Source organism: Euprymna scolopes, chromosome 24 (genome assembly GCF_053919585.1).
Source record: "Euprymna scolopes isolate OS-2025 chromosome 24, ASM5391958v1, whole genome shotgun sequence".
Classification (NCBI taxonomy): Eukaryota; Metazoa; Mollusca; class Cephalopoda; order Sepiida; family Sepiolidae; genus Euprymna; species Euprymna scolopes.
The window spans coordinates 17,678,936-17,698,982 of NC_136505.1; the positions used below are offsets into that span (position 1 = coordinate 17,678,936).

The following is a 20,047-nucleotide window of genomic DNA, read 5'->3' on the forward strand; positions in this document are numbered from 1 at the left end:
CCTGCGTTCGCGCCTGGCCTCCATAGAATGGAAATAGGCACAAACTTTAATAAAGACTTTTCATATCTATCTATGTAAGTATACTTTGATAATTATGTTTCAGTTTGAAGAAATATGGTATAATAAAATTATGGGGTGTTCGTTCGCACCTGACCTCCATAGAATGTAAATATGTCACAAAGTTTAACAAGGTTTTTTAATATAGATCCACAGAATATTGTGATAAGTGTTTCAGTGTGAACAGGTATGGTATAATAAATTATGGGGTTTATCTATTTTATTTTTACTTTCATCATATTTTGCTTTGGTTTTGATACCCCCCGAATTCAACCCAAATTTACAACCCTTCCTTTTCATAACCTATCATACTTTCATAAATCAGAGTCCATTTTCTGTAGGCTGTTTTTGAACCCAGTCAACGACGGGTACTTTTGCTAGTATATATATATATATATATATATATATATATATATATATATATATATATGTATATATATATACATACACACACACACACACACACACACACACACACACACACATATATATATATATATATATATATATATATATATATATATATACTAGAACGGAGAGTCGACGTTGGCCGAGATTGAATAACGGTCAACGAACTTTTTACTCTCCCACATTTTTTGTCATCGAACTCGGTGAAATCGGCCCTTTTTCAATCAGTCGCAATCAGATTGATTAATTGCCTACCGTGGGAACCCATCGAAATGCATCAGAGGGAAATTTCGCAGGCCTCTCCGATGTGAATTAGTCCACAATACATTGTAGTTTACATTGCATTGCAGAGAATGTACTATTGATTTTATAAAATAATGACTTGAATTAAGTTCGTAAATTTAAAAGACAAGTATCATGGTTCAATTGTTCTCTAAACAGAAACATTCATTTCGAACGTGCCCCTGTCATATAAAAAAACCTACTGTTGATTTTATATGCGGTGCCTTTCTGCCTGTACGGTAATAAAACTTCTCAAATGCACTTGTGATGTTAGGCTGTATAAGGCGTTAACGTTAGTCAAAATAACAAAATGGTTCTATTCATGGACTGAGAATTCTGTCCAAAATTGTTTTTTCTAACGCGCTGATGAATCCCAGGCATGTGCAAATTATAATTTGATGAACAATTATATCCCTATATGCCAACACTGTGGGCCAACATATTTGTTGGCAATGTGGTGATCAATAAAAGAAAAAAACTTTCCAAATATGGGTTTATCTATCCTTATTAACGTGTTATATTGAAAGAAAAATATTTATAACTCTAGTATTGCACTATTGAGCTATCTAAACGAGATTGTTTTTTTAATCATGCATATGTAAGTATTGCCCAAGTAGATAAACTACAAATAAACATTATATATATATATATATATATATATATATATATATATATATATATATATATATATATATATATATATATATATATACTAGCAAAAGTACCCGTCGTTGACTTGGTTCAAAAACAGCCTACAAAAAATGGACTCTGATTTATGAAAGTATGATGTTATGAAAAGGAAGGGTTTTTTTATTTCCATACTTTGTGGACCAGGCGCGAAAGCAGACCCCACAATTTTAATGAACTATCGCTCTGCCAGGTCAAACATACTCATTCCTGTGTCTCGATACATCTTCTATCATTATATGTAATCATTTTTTTTAAAATAGTCAACCATATAGGAGCCTATGCGTGACCAGACACACACATACAGACATTCAGCTTTATATATATATATATATATATATATATATATATATATATATATACAGGATTACTCCCCCCCCAAAACAAAACAGGCCCTAACTCTAGTTAGGCCCCGTTTCTTAGTGTTTTGTCCGAATGAAATGAAACTTTGATCATAACTAGTTTATTATATTCAAAAAATCATATCAAAACACAAGGGTATTTGGCCTTTTTTTCTCCGTTCTACAGCATATGTTCTAGATGACCTCCATTTAGCTTTTTTTTAGGGGGGGGTCCCCCTATATATATATATATATATATATATATATATATATATATATATATATATATATATATATATATATATTGTAGTATAATAATTCCCCAAGTTCAAAATATCAAGTTTTCTTAGTTGGTTATTTATTATTTTTCAAAAGGTATCCATTACAATATTGTTTCGTATTGCAATTAACAAGTCTGAAAAATTATGTTATTGCTGCATATTGAGTCACGTACTCTTCAGATGTTAACTTAAAAAAGAAACTTATAAAACACAATTTTGGACAACTTACACAGTTCATGTAACAGATACACTCTGCCGTTCCTTCTCAGTTTATAAATAACCAACTGAGAAAACTTGATATTTTGAACTTGGTATATATAAACCGATCACGTTTTAAGTAAACAATGATATATAGTTAATATATATATATATATATATATATATATATATATATATATATATATATATATATATATATACGATTAATAGCATAAAGATAGATACTTTAAATGTATATATTCAATAAAGTTATTTTAAGATTGTCACAATGTAGATCTATGAAAATGTATTTGCACTTTCAGAGCATATATACCATTAGTAAACCTTACAAAGATACATATATATTTATTTAATATTCATATTATTTTATAGCTGGTTGCGTCATACACGTGTTTCGTTGAAGTGTAGAAATTCACCGAACAACTCATCAGAGACCGATATAAATTCTTCAGAATAATAGTTTTTTTCTTGGATTGAAAATGGATAAGTGGTAGAAAAATGAAATAAAGTTATTTGAAAGTCATAAAACTAAAAGAGTAAATACATTGCTTATTTATTATAAATTATTTAGAAAGTTTTCCAGGAAAAAACGACACTTTTTAAATTGAAATATGGCAGCATAAACACATTAGTTTTTGACATATATTTTTTTTAAACAAAGTCTTCTCATCAGCAAAAAACATTTTCGTGCATTTATAAGCTACATTCAACATCCAAATGAATGCTTTGACAATAATTACAGTTTTCAAAAGGCGAACAATTAAAAGATACATCTGTCTTACTTTAAAAAAATGCTAGATTTATTTATGGTGGCTTTTATATATATAAATATTTTTACTGATGATGAGACTTTGTTTAAAAAAAAAAACTATATGTCAAAATTATTGTCCGTGACTTAATGTCTATCACAACAAAAACATTGTTTTCTGAAACGATCGTACAAATTATGACTTTGTTGTGTTCCTTCTTATGGAAATGATGTTTGATTTTTAATTTTGATTTTAATTTTAAATTATCAGTCACCTTACTAAATATTAAAGTAGCTCTAGGATATTTGCCTATCGAACTTATTATATATCTGAATTACAAAGAGCACTGTTCTTTTCTTGTATTTTAATTAAATTAGTAATTTTACTATCACATTAAAATACACTCTGCTCTTTAGACTACTGTACTAACCCCCTTTAAATTTATATATATATTCAAATTTAAAAATAAAAAAAATATAAACCTGTAAGGAAAGTATACAACTGACAAAAATGAAGTTCTCCCATCAGAGGAAAGAGGTTTGCAAAATATGCAATAACTTTTGCAGGTTAATGCATTAAAGGAAACTACAAATATGAAATTAATCATTCTTGTACCAAAAAGTCATTTAATATTTAGTGATAGTTTATAGGGGGTTTAAAAGAGATTAAAACAGCAGGAAACGGGAAAAAGGGATATATATATATATATATATATATATATATATATATATATATATATATATATATATATAATAAAATTGGATTTCACTTGTGCAAATGGAAATTCTTTTAACTTTCATTTGGATTTTACCGTCACTGGATTTTTTATCTTCCACCAGACTATCCATTCATGTGTAATCACCTTTTTTTTCACCATATTCCCTCTGCTTCACTTTTTTTTGTTTTCAAGTAAGATCTTTGACTTACTTGTTGTCTCATCAAATACTTTTGCATGCAAAATCCGATCCCGCATTTTGCTAATTCATACCCTCTGATGAGAAGGAAAGTATTTCTTCGAAACTCCGCGGATTAAGGACTATTCACTTATCTAGTGTTTCCTTTTCAGATTAAATATGTTTTTAACTCATTTCAAAGTGTTTTTAACATGTATTATTAACTGTTTGCTCGTATATATATATATATATATATATATATATATATATATATATATATATATATACATACATACAGTGGGGGGGGGTCAAAAGTGTTTACAAATTGTATAAAGTGATAAATTTATGCTTCAATATTTTCCAATATAATAACTATGTTACGCACTGTTTAATATGCAAATATATGAAGTAAATTCATAGAAACGGAAACCAAATAATCATATTCTGGGGGGGGGGGTATGGATCTTTAAATGATTTCAGGAAGGTATATGGGCCAAAAGAGTTTGCAAGCACTCATTTATCCGCAATAAATACCATTTTTAAACATGATATAATTCGAAAAATAGTACCATATATTGATAACATATTACAAGAAAACAGTTATTACTCAAATAACAATTAACAGAACAATACGAATGTATGAAACTATTTAACCTTTTATTCGCTTTCCTCCATTTTTAATCAAATCAATCAGCCTCCTATCAGTAGAGGATGTTAATGTATGCACTTGCTGAGGTGTGATTTCAGAAGATACCTTCTTGATTCTCTCCCAAATGTCTTTTTTACTATGGAATTTATGCCCGTTTTCATAAACCTTCCTCATCAGAATCGACCAGAGGTTCTCTATCGGATTCAAATCCGAGCTTTGAGGTGGTCAGTCCATCAGACGTTCACCAGAGATCCCCTTGTCTGAAAGCCAAGCCTTTGTGAACCGAGAAGCATGGCTTGGGACATTGTCTTGTTGGATAATTAGATTCTGGCTGAGAGCATCATTTTGTGAATTCAACCAAGGCAATAAATTTGATTCCAAAAACTTGCAGTAGTTCACAGAATTCATTTTGACATAGTCAGGGACAAGAAAAGGACCAACAATCTCACTTCCAATAATACCAGCCAAAATCATCACTCCTTCTCCTCCCTGTTGACATCTGAATCACAAGCGTGGGCTATTACCTTTAAGAAGCCATCCCTTGGCCCAACCGTCGGGGCCGTCGAGGGTTGATTTGGCATCGTCAGTCCAGAGAACATTTTGAAAATTGGTTTTCAAATATTTAGTGGGCCATGCTAGTCGCTTCTGACAGTTTATATTACTCAAAGGAGGATATTTTATCTGTGTTCTCTGGTCGGCTATCTGTTTCAAAATTCGATTTCGGGTCCTTTTAGAGATGCCAGACACTCCTGCATGGTCGAAAATAGCTTTGCTTGTGCTGTGTGGGTGTGCAAGCAAACTCCTTGATTTTTCTAATATCTCGTGGTGAAGTCACCTTTGGTCTGCCACTTTTATGCTTTTTTCTTCCATCTTTGCCGTCAATGACGAAACGTTTCACAGTTCGATGATCTTGTTTCAAAATTTTCGAAATTTCCAATGTAGACTTCTTTGCAGCAAGAAATGTAACAATTTCATCCTTCTCCCTATCTGTCAACACCTTTCCTTTAGCCATTATCAATAAATTAAGATTACCTGCATAAACTTTTGGCTCACCTGAAAAGTGGAAAATGTCGAACTATTATTGAATTCTGGCTTTTATCGTAAAATGTAGTAATGGAACGAACCAGAATGGCAACCAGCAAATGATGGAAGACTCCAAAATGAAAAATAAAGCAAAATTAATAAAGAAATTGAGAAAAAATAGGTCTGCAAACTCTTTTGACCCCCACTGTATGTATATATATATATATATATATATATATATATATATATATATATATATATATATATATATATTTATAAGGGTGTACCGATTAAATATTTTTAAGCCAGTTTACTCAGCAGTGGTAAGGTTTCCTATATCTACTTCCACCACTGAAATAGATCATCAACTCTTACGAGTAGTTGTAAAGCTACGTGATGGTCAAGTATTCTTGTGCCTTAACCATAAGGGATTTACTTCTTTTGAGTTTAGATTGCTATTCCTTTATTTCTGTTGTAGTTGCAGTTTCCAGATTTAACCAAGCTTCTACTTGCTCTAAGTTTTGATTTGTTACTGCAGGCTTATTCGAAACTAATTCATCAAACAGGCTTGAAAGAGATACAGTTTTACTTTCACTTTGATCTTCTTGACCCTGTAGAAAAGGACCGGAATCACAAGAGTAAAGAAAAGAAAAACAAACAAACAAATGGACCGGTAAGTTCGAGTAGAGAAATGTCTAACGAGGAGTGATAAATGAATAAACAGTTAGACATTTCACTACTAGAACATACCCGTCTATTTGTTTTTTTTTCTTTACTCTTGTGATTCTGGTCCTTTCCGCATTGCTTTTAGCTTTTAAAACTTCCATATATTCCTTTATCAGCAATGCTTCCAGCAAACTACCATTTACTTATATATATATATATATATATATATATATATATATATATATATATATATATATATGTATGTATTCATTATTTTTTACTTTTTTTTAAATATTAAATAAATAAATAAATAAAAAATACGTACAAATAGAAAATGGGCGATTTCTAAGAAAACACCGGATCTCCAAGGTGCAGACGTTAACCTTAATATCGTTTAAAAAAATCAAAAACAAGAACTACGTATATATATATATATATATATATATATATATATATATATATATATATATATATATATATATATATCGTTTCTTATTAGTACTGACCCTGTCGGTGGGGCATTAGAATACGCCGACTGCCCCCTTGCAGAGGGTAAAAGTCCCTCAATGGGGGTTCTAGATATGACCTTAAACTATATTCGATGGTGAGGCCTCAGCTTGCGGGCTCTGGGGAGTATGGAGCCACCCTTTAATTGACATTGCTCCCAGGTCCACTCTGACCCGGAGTGGTAGTACTTGTTAAGGTCCCAACTATGGGTTGAATAGAAACTGACTTGCAAAAAACAAATATATTCTATTAAAACAATTTTCTTCAAAATCACCGGATTCGGCATTAAATAACCTGAAAAGTGTTGATATGCCGTAAAACAAAAACAACCAACCAACAATCTTATTAGTACGTATGAATACTGATCGAGATATCTGCCCCAGATATGAATATAACTTATGTATCTAAGTTAGATAAGGCTTACTTTTCAATTATGTATAATCTAAAGTCAGATTTCAATAAACTGATCCCAATTAAAACTGCCAGCCTGATACTTCGTTGGAATGGAGGCAGAACTTCCAATGAACATGGTTTATTTTTTTTTATTTCTTATTCAGGAGCAATTGTTCGACGTGTCTGAACAATTCAACTGGTACCATCAAATGTCCATATTTCAAAATACGTTATATATATTCTTTCTAAGAAAACACCGGGTCTCCAAGGTGGAGATGTAAACCATAATATCGTTTAAAAAATCAACAACAAAAACTACGTAAATAGATAAACGATAAAAACTAAACAGTAAATTCATATGGCATCATAGCATAATGGATTAAGAGGCTGAACTGAAATACATAAGGTTCGAATCCTAATAACAGTCAAGCTACGCTGAATAGGGGTAGGACTCCGAAAAACGCGTGTACGTAGATTACTGCTTTTAAAAATAATAAATAAATAAATAAATAAAAATAAAAAATACGTCCAAATAAAAAAAATGGGCAACTTTCTAAGAATACACCGGATCTCCAAAGTAGAGACGTAAACGTTAATATCGTTAATATATATATATATTACTTTTTTTTATATTAAATAAATAAAAAATACGTACAAATAGAAAATGGGCGATTTCTAAGAAAACACCGAATCTCCAAGGTGCAGACGTTAACCTTAATATCGTTTAAAAAAAGTCAACAAGAACTACGTATATATATATATATATATATATATATATATATATATATATATATATATATATATATATATATATATAAAGAACGCATGTTAAGTAAATGGCAACTAAATGTCATAAGATGGGTGTAGAGCCGGACACGCGCCTCTGTCTGTAGCCGGAAGCATCGTCGGACAGATTGTAGACATGGACTGGCTGTTTTAGGTCGATTTTCTTTGGGAGGAACACATGCCATTAGAGAAATTTAGCATTCAACAAAATGATGCATGGAACTGAACATATCCACATGTGAACTAACGTAAGCAGCCTTTTTTTTTATCTGATTATATTTTATTAATAGCTCCCTATATATAAAGTTAGGTATGTGTATATATTTATATACTTGTATGCGCAGGATTCATTCTTGAACTAATTAACTAATCATTATACTGGTCTTAAAGGGCAATAATGTGGATTATATTTAGTCCAGTTTAGTTTTATCCAAGAATGGAAAAGAGGTGGTGGACGCCTTACGTTGCAATTTAGATATTTTCGCTTTTTCGTAAAATGTTTAGAATAATATACTTTAAATTTCAGTTTTGAGATGGAGGCAGTTTTAAAGGATTTTAGGGGAGGACATAATATAAGCTCAAACTCCCATTTGAAAATTTTGCATTAAATTCGATCCATAATAACTGACAATAATAAAGAAAGACAAGAATGGTCATGGAGGACACATGTAATTCTATGAGCAAAGAAAATGAGGCTTAATCTTTATAACTGATTATCTATTATATAAAACGCTGTTGTTTGTGTGTTTGTATGTTTGTATGTCCAGCTAGAAGTAAAAAGTTATAAAAAGAAAGAACCACAAAGTTGATATATTCTTGATCGGCGTTGTCCCGGATGATTAATATTTAAACTTTACAAAGATATTCATTCTCAAGGGTTCAATCAAGCCAGGTTACGTTAGGGGAAGGTCGGTTTTTCAGTGTTGACATAAACTAATTTGGAAAAAAATGTTGACTCATTGCTCGGGGATTTTTTTTTTTTTAATAAAGGAGAGTTGCATGTGTGTGTGTCCAGATAAAGAGGAATAGGCTGGGCGGAAGAGAAAGAAAGTTCGAGGGAAAGAAAGATGGATGTGGTGATAGAAGTATCAATTGGAATATGTTATTCCTTTGCCCCGGGTAACGCCATGTATTTCTGCTTGTAAAAGATAAAGGAAATAATTCTTTCATTTTTACTAAACATGCATAAGCAATCTATTTCTTTGTTGGTAATTTTTTTTTACTAAAATAGAAATTTATGATTTATGTACCGATTAGCAGAAAATGTGCATCAGTTTATTTTCTAATTAAAATTAACGTTGAGTATTTTTCTATTAAAATTACTAACACATTTGTTTCTGTTAGTAAGATTTAACATACCGTATTTTTTTTTTGTTGTTGTAAGTTTTATTTCGATTTATTGTTTCGATTTTTACACTAACTAATAACTCGTCCTTTCTTAAAGTGTTTTAGCTAAGTTCTGTATATAAAATATTTACGTAATAGTATGAATGTATTTTTAAGCCATTATCGAGACTTTAAATGTGTCAGATTCACATCGCAGCCTTTTTGGCTTCTTTTCCATATAGTGCTGTTCTAATTAATATAGTTTTTTTATTAACACGTCAACTTTTTTTAAAGAGAGAGAGAGAGAAAGAGAGAGAGAGAGAGAGAGAGAGAGAGAGAGAAACAATACGTCGTTGTTGTTTTGTCTTGAGAAACCGAAACGCCCCACTCTCTAAAATAATAAATAAAAAAGACAAAAGTTATGGTTTAATATGAGAACGAATATAAGGAATATTTCGCCAATTTTATTTTAAAGAGAGAGAGAATAGCGCTGAAAGGAATAATGCGTGTAGCTTTTTTTTATATAGATAGAGTGAGAGAGTGAGTGAGAGACTGAGTGAGAGAGTGTGTGAGAGAGCAGATGACAAAGTAAATGCAAAATAAACGGTAGCCAATCGGTAAGGTTTTGATGATGTTTTGTTAAAATATATGCGAGTGGCCAAAATGTAAACAATCTACATGTAATGTTGGTGCCATGGGTGTAACAATTTGGCGTAACGCTTGTCTTGCAGACGCCATGTTGTATGTAATCCGTGTGCGTTCGTTTTTGTGGAAGGTTTAAATTATGGAATAAGAGAATTACAGCTGGCAGCCAATGAGAAAGGGTGGAATTTGCTAAGGGAGAAATCATTGTTTTTTGAATCTGCGAATTGGCGAAATATTCCTTTTACAGGTTAATCAAGACATTAAACTATGAAAATGTCGAATAAAAGTAATATTGTACTTATCCGTTACCTTTTATAATTTATAGCAATATTATTTTTATAATTTATAGAAATATGATTTTCATGAGTTATAGAAATATAATTTTTATGAGTAATAGAAATATGATTTTTTTAATAATTTATAGCAATATTAATTTTATAATTTATAGAAATATGTTTATTATAATTTTTAGTGACTGAGAGTAAAACTCTGCTACCCGGAACTAATTTGGGAAAAAGCAAAAAGATATAAATCATTCCGTTAAAAAAACAAAACGCCCTACCCTGCCGAGGCATATAAGCACTAAGCGAAGTGTTAAATGACACAGATTTTTTTTATATTCACTCGTCCATACGCGGATCAAAGGTAAATCCAAAATGGCGTCGAAATTCTATCGAATTTCCTTGTTTATTAAGAATTGAAAACGTTTCTTATTATAATATAATTTGAATTCATGAATAAATGTTTCTTTAATATATTTTTCATTCCTTTTGAAAGTTTAAATTATCAGTTTTCTTTGTAAAATAAAAAAAAAGCATATTATTGGCAATATGTACATGTCTTTTTTATGACTGAAAGCAAAACTCTGCTATCCGGAAATAACTCGAAAAAAAAAAAAGTAAAAATAAATTGTAAATAATTCCGCTAAATTAGCTCTCCTCTGTAATGTCTGAAATAATAAAAGGGAGATAACCCTGTATTTTACGTTCCCTAATGCTAGAGTCTCCAGCTATGGGTGTGACTAGGTGTAACAGACAGTTTTTTGTGGTCCAACCAAAGAGGATCGAGACTGGAGATAAGCCAGTGTTACAGCGTGGCATTGTGTGTGTGTTACAGTGTGGCATTGTGTGTGTGTTACAGTGTGGCATTGTTCGGTAATCCAGCAGGAATTTACTGTTTCTAGCTTCGACCTTTGATTAGAGCCGCTTTGATGGATTTTTGTTACGGTGCGCATATAACGCTATCTTTCATAATTGGCCTGGAGTCATCAAGGTTTTATCTTCCTGTGTCTGAATTTATTGACCCAGGCGTAGGCTTCGAAATCGCAGCTGTTGAATTATGGGCCATTGTCAGTCTTGAGAGATACTGGAACCCCGAATTCGGCGAATATCTTGTCCAAACGGGCATGGCTGATATTGTTTAGATGAAATCAAGGATGTCAGCAACAACATAGCGTGCGTATTCAGCTGTGACAACATTCTGCAAGTGTCTAAAGTCAGCACTGACTTCTCTTCATGGGAGTGCCGGTAGTGGGAACATCTGCACTGGCTCTTTTGCCGGTTTGTGTTAATTTGGCAGGTGATGAAGTTCATGATGCTTTCTTCTAAGGGCTGCACGTGTTTGATCCAAACCTTTTTTTCGGTGCCCTTCTTTGAGAATGATGCTGACCTTGTGTACTAGTGATAGTTCAGTACGGTTGGCATGCAGGGTATGAAATGTTGTAATATATATATATATATATATATATAAATATATATATATATATATATATATATATATATATATATATAAGAAAATCTTAACTACTTATTTTTAGAAAAAATATTGTAATATATTACAATAAAAACAATTAACAACAATTAAACTATTAAAAAAAAGTCTTAACTAACCCTAACTACTTACTGTATTGAGGAAGTGACAAAAATATTCATCCTTACCCCATGGTGGTTGTCGACGAAAGAGAATGAGTCCTGGCGAATTGTATTGTTGTCCTCTTCCCCTGTATCCTTCCGCGAGTGACCAAATCACCTCTCAACAATGGGAGAGGGTAGTGACAAAGCTGTGGCACTTACGACATATAATTCCACAACGAAATATTGCTTTGTTAGTGAGAATGAATTTAATGACGGTGGTGAGTGTATTGTCTTTTGCAGTTTCTGTTGAAACTTCGTCATTGCTTTTGGGGGGTTGAAGTTAAGAGAATGTAGTTTACATATTCATCTGCCATTTTCTGTTCCCTGTTGCTTGGTGGCAGATGCATTGGATGGTGGCTGAGATAATCAGTTGGGTTGTCGTGTCCTGGTCGCTATGTGACAGTTAAGTTGTATGGTTGTGTCCATAAAACCCAACGTTCAATGCGTGCTCATAGTTGAGGGCGGGTGTTATCGAAAATTAATGTTAAAGGTTTGTGATCTGCATGAATCGTAAATAGCACTCCGAAAATATAAACGTGAAAGTGTTCACACGTCCATGTGATAGCTAGGGCTTCACGTTCTGTTTAGGAATATCGTTGTTCAACTTTGGATAGTGCCCGGTTTGCTAATTGTATTGCCCATCCATTTTGTGACAGCACGACAAAGATGCCTACAGTGCTGGTATCGGTATATAATCTTGGTGTGTTTGTTCAGATCAAACTAGGCAGATGAGCATACTTTGCTCAAAGCCCCCTTTAAATTTTCTTAAGACATTCAGTCCAAGACCACTGCGTGCTTTTTTTTTTTTGTTGTTGTTGTTGTTGTTGCTTTTTTGTTGTTGTTGTTGTTGTTGTTGTTGTTGTTGTTGTTAATAATTGACTTAGTTCATGGGTCAGAGTTGCATAGTTTGGAATAAATCGTGCACCACAGAAGTTAGTCATTCTCAACAAGCTTCTGACTTCTGATGCATTTTCGGGGGCAGGTAATCCAAGGATTGTTTATATTTTAAGGTTGCTTGGGTTGATACCTTCGTTACCGAAGGTGTGCCCAAGGAACTCCAATAACCTTTTGGTATACTCACATTTACCGCCATTCAGAGTGAGGCCGTTTTCGCGAAGTTGTTGAAATATTGCGTGGAGGTTTTGATCATGGTTCTGCTGGTCTGATCCAAAAATTCATCATAACACTCCTGATTGTCATTATTGATGTTGGTGGCTCCTTAATTCCTGCAAATGTTTGACTGATTTCTTTCTGGAAATCTCAGAGTTGACACCGAAGAATAGTCTTTTGTACCTGTACAAATCTAGGTATGTTGCAAATGTAGTCATGTATCAATATCCTTTAGCTAGTTTCCACTAGCTGTAACTCTTATTGCGGTCTAATTTGTTGAAGTGGTTAGCTCCTGATAGAATGGCTCTTAACTCCTCAAATATGAGAGGTGGATGCCGTTCCCTTTTGATAGCTTTGTTTGCTGCTTTTGTGTCGATTCAAACTCTGATTATATTTTGGTCCTTTTGTTTGTTTTTAGCATAATTACAATAAAATATAACTATGGAGGCCGGTTCTTTCGCTGAAGAGGAGTATTATTTCTCTGAATTTCCTTGTTGTTGTTGCTTATTGTAACTTGATTTGAATTCCTGACTAAATCTCCCGTTAATCTTTTATTTCTCATTCTTTTTTGAAGGTTACAAATTATCATTTTTCTTTGTCGAAATGTTTTAAAAAAGATAATGCATATGGCAGTATGTACAGGTTTTTAATAGCTGAAATTAAAACTCCACTACCCGGAACAGACTCGCGGGGGGGAACAAAATGATAAATGAGAAAGAGAGAGAGAGAGAGAGAGAGAGAGAGGGAGAGAAAGAGAGAGAGAGAAAGAGAGAGAGAGAGAGAGAGAGAGAGAGGGGGGGTTGCATGCATTTTAAAACTGTTCTGTTTTCTTGTCCATGCTGAAAAACGCCAGGTAACCATTCTAGTTTATAAGCACTTTTGTTTGTTTTTAAAGAACATAAAAAACACCTTTTTTTAATTCGTGCTGTTAAACAAACTTGTTAAAACGGTGGATAAAACTCAGAACGATTTCATTCATTCAATACCATGACAATAATGATGATGACGGTGTTATGTTTGTGTATGTGTGTGTGTGTGTGTGTGTCGTGTGTGCATGTGTTCCTGTGTGCATGTGTGTGTGCGTGTGTGCGTATGTGGGTGGGTGGGTGTATGTGCGTGTTTGTGCATGCATATGTGCGATGGTAAATTCCGGGCGGTGGGAATAGGAGGGTGCGAGGGTTAGAGTGTGTGGCAAATGTCAGCAGCTTCAACGGCAACAGCGTGAACAAAACAAAAATACAAGTCCCAGTTTTTTGGCATTCACTTATTCAACGGCTTCACATTGTGGATGTTTGGGTGTGTGTGTGTGGGGGGGGGGTCTTGTCAAGCCTTTTGTAGATGGAGACCCTTAAGAAATAAAGTAGAAATGACGAACTGATAAAGAACAACAAAAAAAAAAGCAACAAAAATAATATTTGTACAACATATTGCAATGTGTATTTAAACACACACAAACAAACAAACAAACAAACAAACAAACAAACACACACAAACACACACACACACTAGCACACACACACACACACTAGCACACACACACACACACTAGCACACACACATACTAGCACACACACTAGCACACACACATACTAGCACACACACACTAGCACACACACACACTAGCACACACACATACTAGCACACACACACACTAGCACACACATACTAGCACACACACACTAGCACACACACACACACACACACACACACACACACACACACACACACACACACACACACACACACACACACACTATCACACTTTAACGTGTATAGCTTTTCCAGTGCCCTAACGGTATTGAGCCCTTGTAAAATTTAGTCCGAGTGCCTCTTCGTCATCCACTAAAAAACGCGAGTATCTAAGACGACACACAGTATAGTTATCCTCTCTTTCAGAGGAACACTCTAGGAGATAACACTCCTGCGATCTACAGTCATATAGATTAAGTTATTTTATTTATATGTTTGTAGACCGCCCGGCATTGCTCGGTCGTAAAATAAGCGTAGATATGTTATTTTGATTGATGCGGATTTCGTATTTATTATTATACTAGTGGGGATACCCGGCGTTACCCGGGTGTTTGGAGGTGTGTGTGGTGTTAAATAAAAAAGAAACCGGGAGGGGGTGGGTAGGATCGAACCCTAAGCCCTGAGGCGAAGTTTGGAAATAAAATCGGCCAGCCAGAATGAGTTACTGAAAGATGTTTGAATTTATTTAAGTAAGAACCAAATTGACAGGTGTATATATGGAGGGAACTAAGAAGAATGTGTACTACTGAAATACAAAGACGCATAAAATAGAAACGGCAGTAACCCTATGCGAGCTTAACCGGTTTCCTCCAAAGGTGGAAGTTCTATGGGAGTTTGAAATTCACAAGCGCATGTATATCCCTGTTAGGGGAGATGACGATGTTAAGTTTTTGCAAAGGTGTCGACATCCTCTTACATTCTGCACCTGGGATTCCAAAATGGTCACCCATCTGGTACTGACCAGCTGATTATTGCTTAACTTCGGTGATCTAACGAGAATCAGTGTGTCAACGTGATTATGCCGTAGCCAAAGTCGCTTTCAAGAGATTGTCATCAATCATGACTAACAGAAATGTTGAAACAGACATCAAATTCAGAATACTCCGTATGGTTTGTTCTTTTATACGTTTGTGAATATTGCTTGTAAAAATTACCAGCAGCACGAGAAAGAGATTAGAGGCAACTGAAACTTGGTTTCTGAGGAGAATTTGAAGATATCTTGGGCAGAAAAGAAAACAAATCAAGAGGTATTAGAAATCGCAAACGCAGAAATGTCTCTAATAAGAACAACGCGAAAAAGACAAATGGGGTTCATCGGCCATTTCTACAAAAAAAACAAAACAAAAGCAAAACAAAACAAAGACAAAATAAAACAAAACAACAACAACAACAACATAAAACGGAATAGAACAAATCAGTTTCACGGGAAAAATCGTGGGTAGAAGAAGGAGTGGACTACAGCAAGAAACATACGTTGACAGTCGGAGCACTTGGGCAACATAAAAAATGATGAGCAACACTGAATTCATGAATGCCTCAAGAGAGAGAGAGAGAGAGAGAGAGAGAGAGAGAGAGAGAGAGAGAGAGAGAGAGAGAGAGAGAGACCACTTGAATGAATAAACGCTTTATAAAATGTTTAAATGACGATAAAGCCTCAGTGTAATGTCCGCATAAATTTTGCAAAACATTAAAATACAATTAGGAAAGGAGTCGTATATTATAAAAGTAGACCCCTTAAAAATATTTTTGTCATATGTTTTCCTGGTAATTGATTTTCATAAATAAACAAAGTCTACAATTGGTATGGAAAATAAGAAAACAGCTTAGAAAGAGAATTGTTAACAAAGGCCGTTCCCATGTTAAAAATGAAGTTCTACATAATCATGTTAATATTTAGAAAACTATTCTTAATATGGGGAGGTCTCTGTTAACTATTCTCCGCCCCTCTCTATTAAAGACTGTTTATATATTTTTTTATCCCAAATACAAAAAGTTGGAAGGTTATTAGATTGTTTTAACTTAAAAGAAAAACAAGATACATATGATGATGATGATGATGATGATGAGCAGCATATATATATATATAATATGAATTATTAAATATTTTTGACTACATATGTGCATACATGTTTCAGCTAAAAATTCAAAATCTAACTTCCTCAGGTCACAGAGATGTTGAAAAGACGATTACTACCATTCGTTTTTTTTTCAGTGTCCGCAGAACGCTAGTCTTTTGATACAGTCGTAGCTTAAACATATATGCACATATGTAGCCAAAAAAGTTTGCATAAATAAAAAAACATATATAATTAAATACAGCTTTACTTGTTATTGAGTATAACCCCCGTAGTATCAATTTTTAGTGAACGAAATATATTTTTAATTTCTAACTTTCTGTATTAAAACAATGCGCAAATACATTCATCGTAATTAGTTCGTCTTTCTCGCAAATACTAAGTTGCGGTGTTTTTCCACGAAATTTCACAAATATTTTTATTTTCTTCATATTACGTTAAAAAGCGGTAGAATATAGGACATAACCATGTATTGTACCTATACAAAAAATCCCTTTTAAAAATCCTTTAGACTGTTGCCGTCCCTAAATTTCGGAAACGCTAATAGTTTCTTCTCTCTGGTTTATAGACTTCGAAATTCCCTCCCTGTTTCCTGCTTTCCTAAATGTAATAATCTAAATGTAATGTGAATAGACATCTCGCCGCTCAGCTCCCCACAATCCTCTGTTAGACATAATCACAAATGGTAGGCCTAACGTCCAATTGGCAATATGCCTTATTTAAGGGTGGAAACGATTAAAACGAGCACGCGCGCACACACACACACACACACACACACACACACACACACACACACACACACACACACACACACACACACACACACACACACAGCTCAAAGAACAAGAAAAACATTTTTTTTTTATTAAAATGTGTTATGTGAATTGTTTTGTTTCGAATGAATTATTTTTTGCTTAAAACACAATTTCTATTTCTTTTGCAATAAAAACAATACGCAAATACATTCATCGTCGTTATTTACTCTTTCATGCAAATACTAAGTAACGTCGTTTTTCCATGGAATCTCACAAATATTTTTCACCTTATAAAGCGTTAGAAGCAAGTTAAACATAAAAATTGACATAAAAATTGTGCAATATTTTATGTAAAAAGTTTATTGTATATATGCATCTCTATAATTTTTATTTATTTATTCATTTCAGGAATTGGATATATGGCAAGACGGCTACGATGAAGCGCGTGAATTTCAGCAAACGAAGCCTCCACAGAGGAGCGCTGCTTTGTTTAGTCATTTTCCTTTTACTGACAGTCACGGCTTATCACCACTTCCGGTACGCAGTCGAACAGTATTATCCCCATATTACACCCTACGAGCGACATCTGCTTCTGAATACACTACAGTCGTTTACCCAGGCAATGGATGCTTATAATTTGACATATTTCTTGTATGGAGGCAGTCTGCTCGGTTCATACCGACACCACGGCATCATACCCTGGGACGACGATGTCGATATAATGATGAACAGCTCACAGAAAGAGCTGATAAAAAAGGCCCTCGGTAAGAAATCGCCTGACTACGAACTGGATATTCCACCGGCCGGACAATGGAAATTTTATTACACGCACATGCATAACTTGTTGCACATGAATCACCGTTGGCCGTACATAGACATGTTCTTCTTCGAGGAAAACTCCACGCATATTTGGGACGAGGTTCCCGAATATGGAAAGACGTTCACTTTCCGTAAGAATAAGGTCTTCCCTCTCCGCAACCGGCCCTTTAATCATCTAATGGTACGCGCACCTTGCAATCCGGCCGCCTGCATGAACGGTTACACTGAAGAGACATGTGTGGCCAGTAGCTATTCGCACAAAGACGAGAACCCTTTACCTTTTTACAAAAGAGTGGTCGTTCCATGCACTAAACTGAAAAACCGGTTTCCGTTTATACGGAGGATCCGACTTTCCGACGGTGCTTGGAACGAAAGTCTCATAAACAACACCAAACTCATCCATACAATAATCACGCCCAAGTATTGCTAGCGGTCATGATAAAATAAATACATTCTTCCTTCACAGGAATAAGCTTAACTCGAAGTGACACAAAGTTTGAAAAAAAAAGCAAAAAACAAAAACAAAACAATTTCCACGAAAGATAAACAGAAAGAGATGTCGTATAAGATAAAAACAAAGAAATGCCAGCCGTCATGCATTGACGTCACGGGTATCGAGGTTGACAAAGGAACAGAGATCAGTCGTGCGGGAAGCATCGATAATAATGTTGTAATCACCGAAAGCAATTTCTAAGCGAATAAAGAAGCGAGATATTAATCCTCTTCATCTTTGTTGACGTCATCTTGTCTTTCATCTTTTCTGATTCATTATTTTGTCATTTATTTTATGAATTCTGTTGGGTTTTATCCTTATATTTCATCATCTCGTACGCACTGTCGCAATGGATAAACGCATCTACTTCAAGACACGGCGACGATATATGAACATCATCATTGCGGTTCACTCCCGTAAAATGTGAGGCCATTTTCAGTGAGATATATTGTGGAACCGGTAATCACCAAGTGCACCATAAAATGCTTCCAACCATGATACCATATTTTCTCTGATTACACCAAGGAGTTCCTCACCCAACCTTCTTTATCCCTCCAATCTCCTACCGTTATCCTCATCTCCATTTTTCTCCTGCAACTTTGTGGAAATAGAGACACAATTTAATTTTTGTAAAAAAAAAAAAAAACTTGAAATATTTGAAATATCTGTAGAATGATTTGTATTATTCAAACTACTGTTCTCATCTTGAGAATTATTTTCACAATGTTTCGGTCGATGGAATCTCCGACCTTCTCCATGCGTACCTTATTAAACTCGGGAATTTGTACGGAACCCTTTTTTCTTAATCCATGTAGGTAATATGCTCTCGTTCCGTCAGCCATGACTGGGTAGAAGTACAAAGTAACTCGCAATTGCATTTTGAGTGTCGCTCGAACTGAGGCTTGTACCTTCAATCTCTAAATATCACTTACAACTGATTTTTACCAAGTACGTTATCCACTATACCATGGGTCCTTGCGGGCACAAACATTTACTTATTCTCATCTAAATTAAGTGTAAAAAAACGACACATTTTAATATGCTGATTAAAATAAAATTTACATTTTGGAAATTTTACTTGAATGCAATTTTGTTAATAAAAGTGATCTTCAGAAACGTGCGTACATAAAATGTCGAATCTTTATTTCAGGAACTTGACTCGCATATTTGAAATTAAAATTAATATGTTTTTAATTTTTTGCAATCTATCCTAATGATGAACGCTCTGATTTGTATAATCTATTATTGGGTTTATTTTTAAAGTGTGGTATTTAAATTATTTGTATGTATCTTTATATTTTCTCTTTCTTTATTCTCTCTTTCTCACGGTCTCGCACGCACACACACACACACACACACACACACACACACACACACACACACTCACACACACTATATATATATATATACATATATAGTAAGTTATAAAATATATATGGC

General features: G+C 33.9%; 1 protein-coding gene across 2 annotated transcripts in view; it reads left to right on the forward strand.

The window, feature by feature from the left end:
- Positions 1-19,727, forward strand: part of LOC145246614 (uncharacterized protein RP688-like) — a 74,958-nt gene extending 55,231 nt beyond the window's left edge. For both annotated transcript variants that reach the window (XM_080108282.1, XM_080108281.1), the window contains exon 2: positions 17,704-19,727. In XM_080108282.1, coding sequence (XP_079964408.1) covers positions 17,732-18,544 — 813 coding nt within the window. In that variant the 5' untranslated portion in view covers positions 17,704-17,731 and the 3' untranslated portion in view covers positions 18,545-19,727. The remainder of the gene's footprint in view (positions 1-17,703) is intronic.
- Positions 19,728-20,047: the final 320 nt, after the last annotated feature.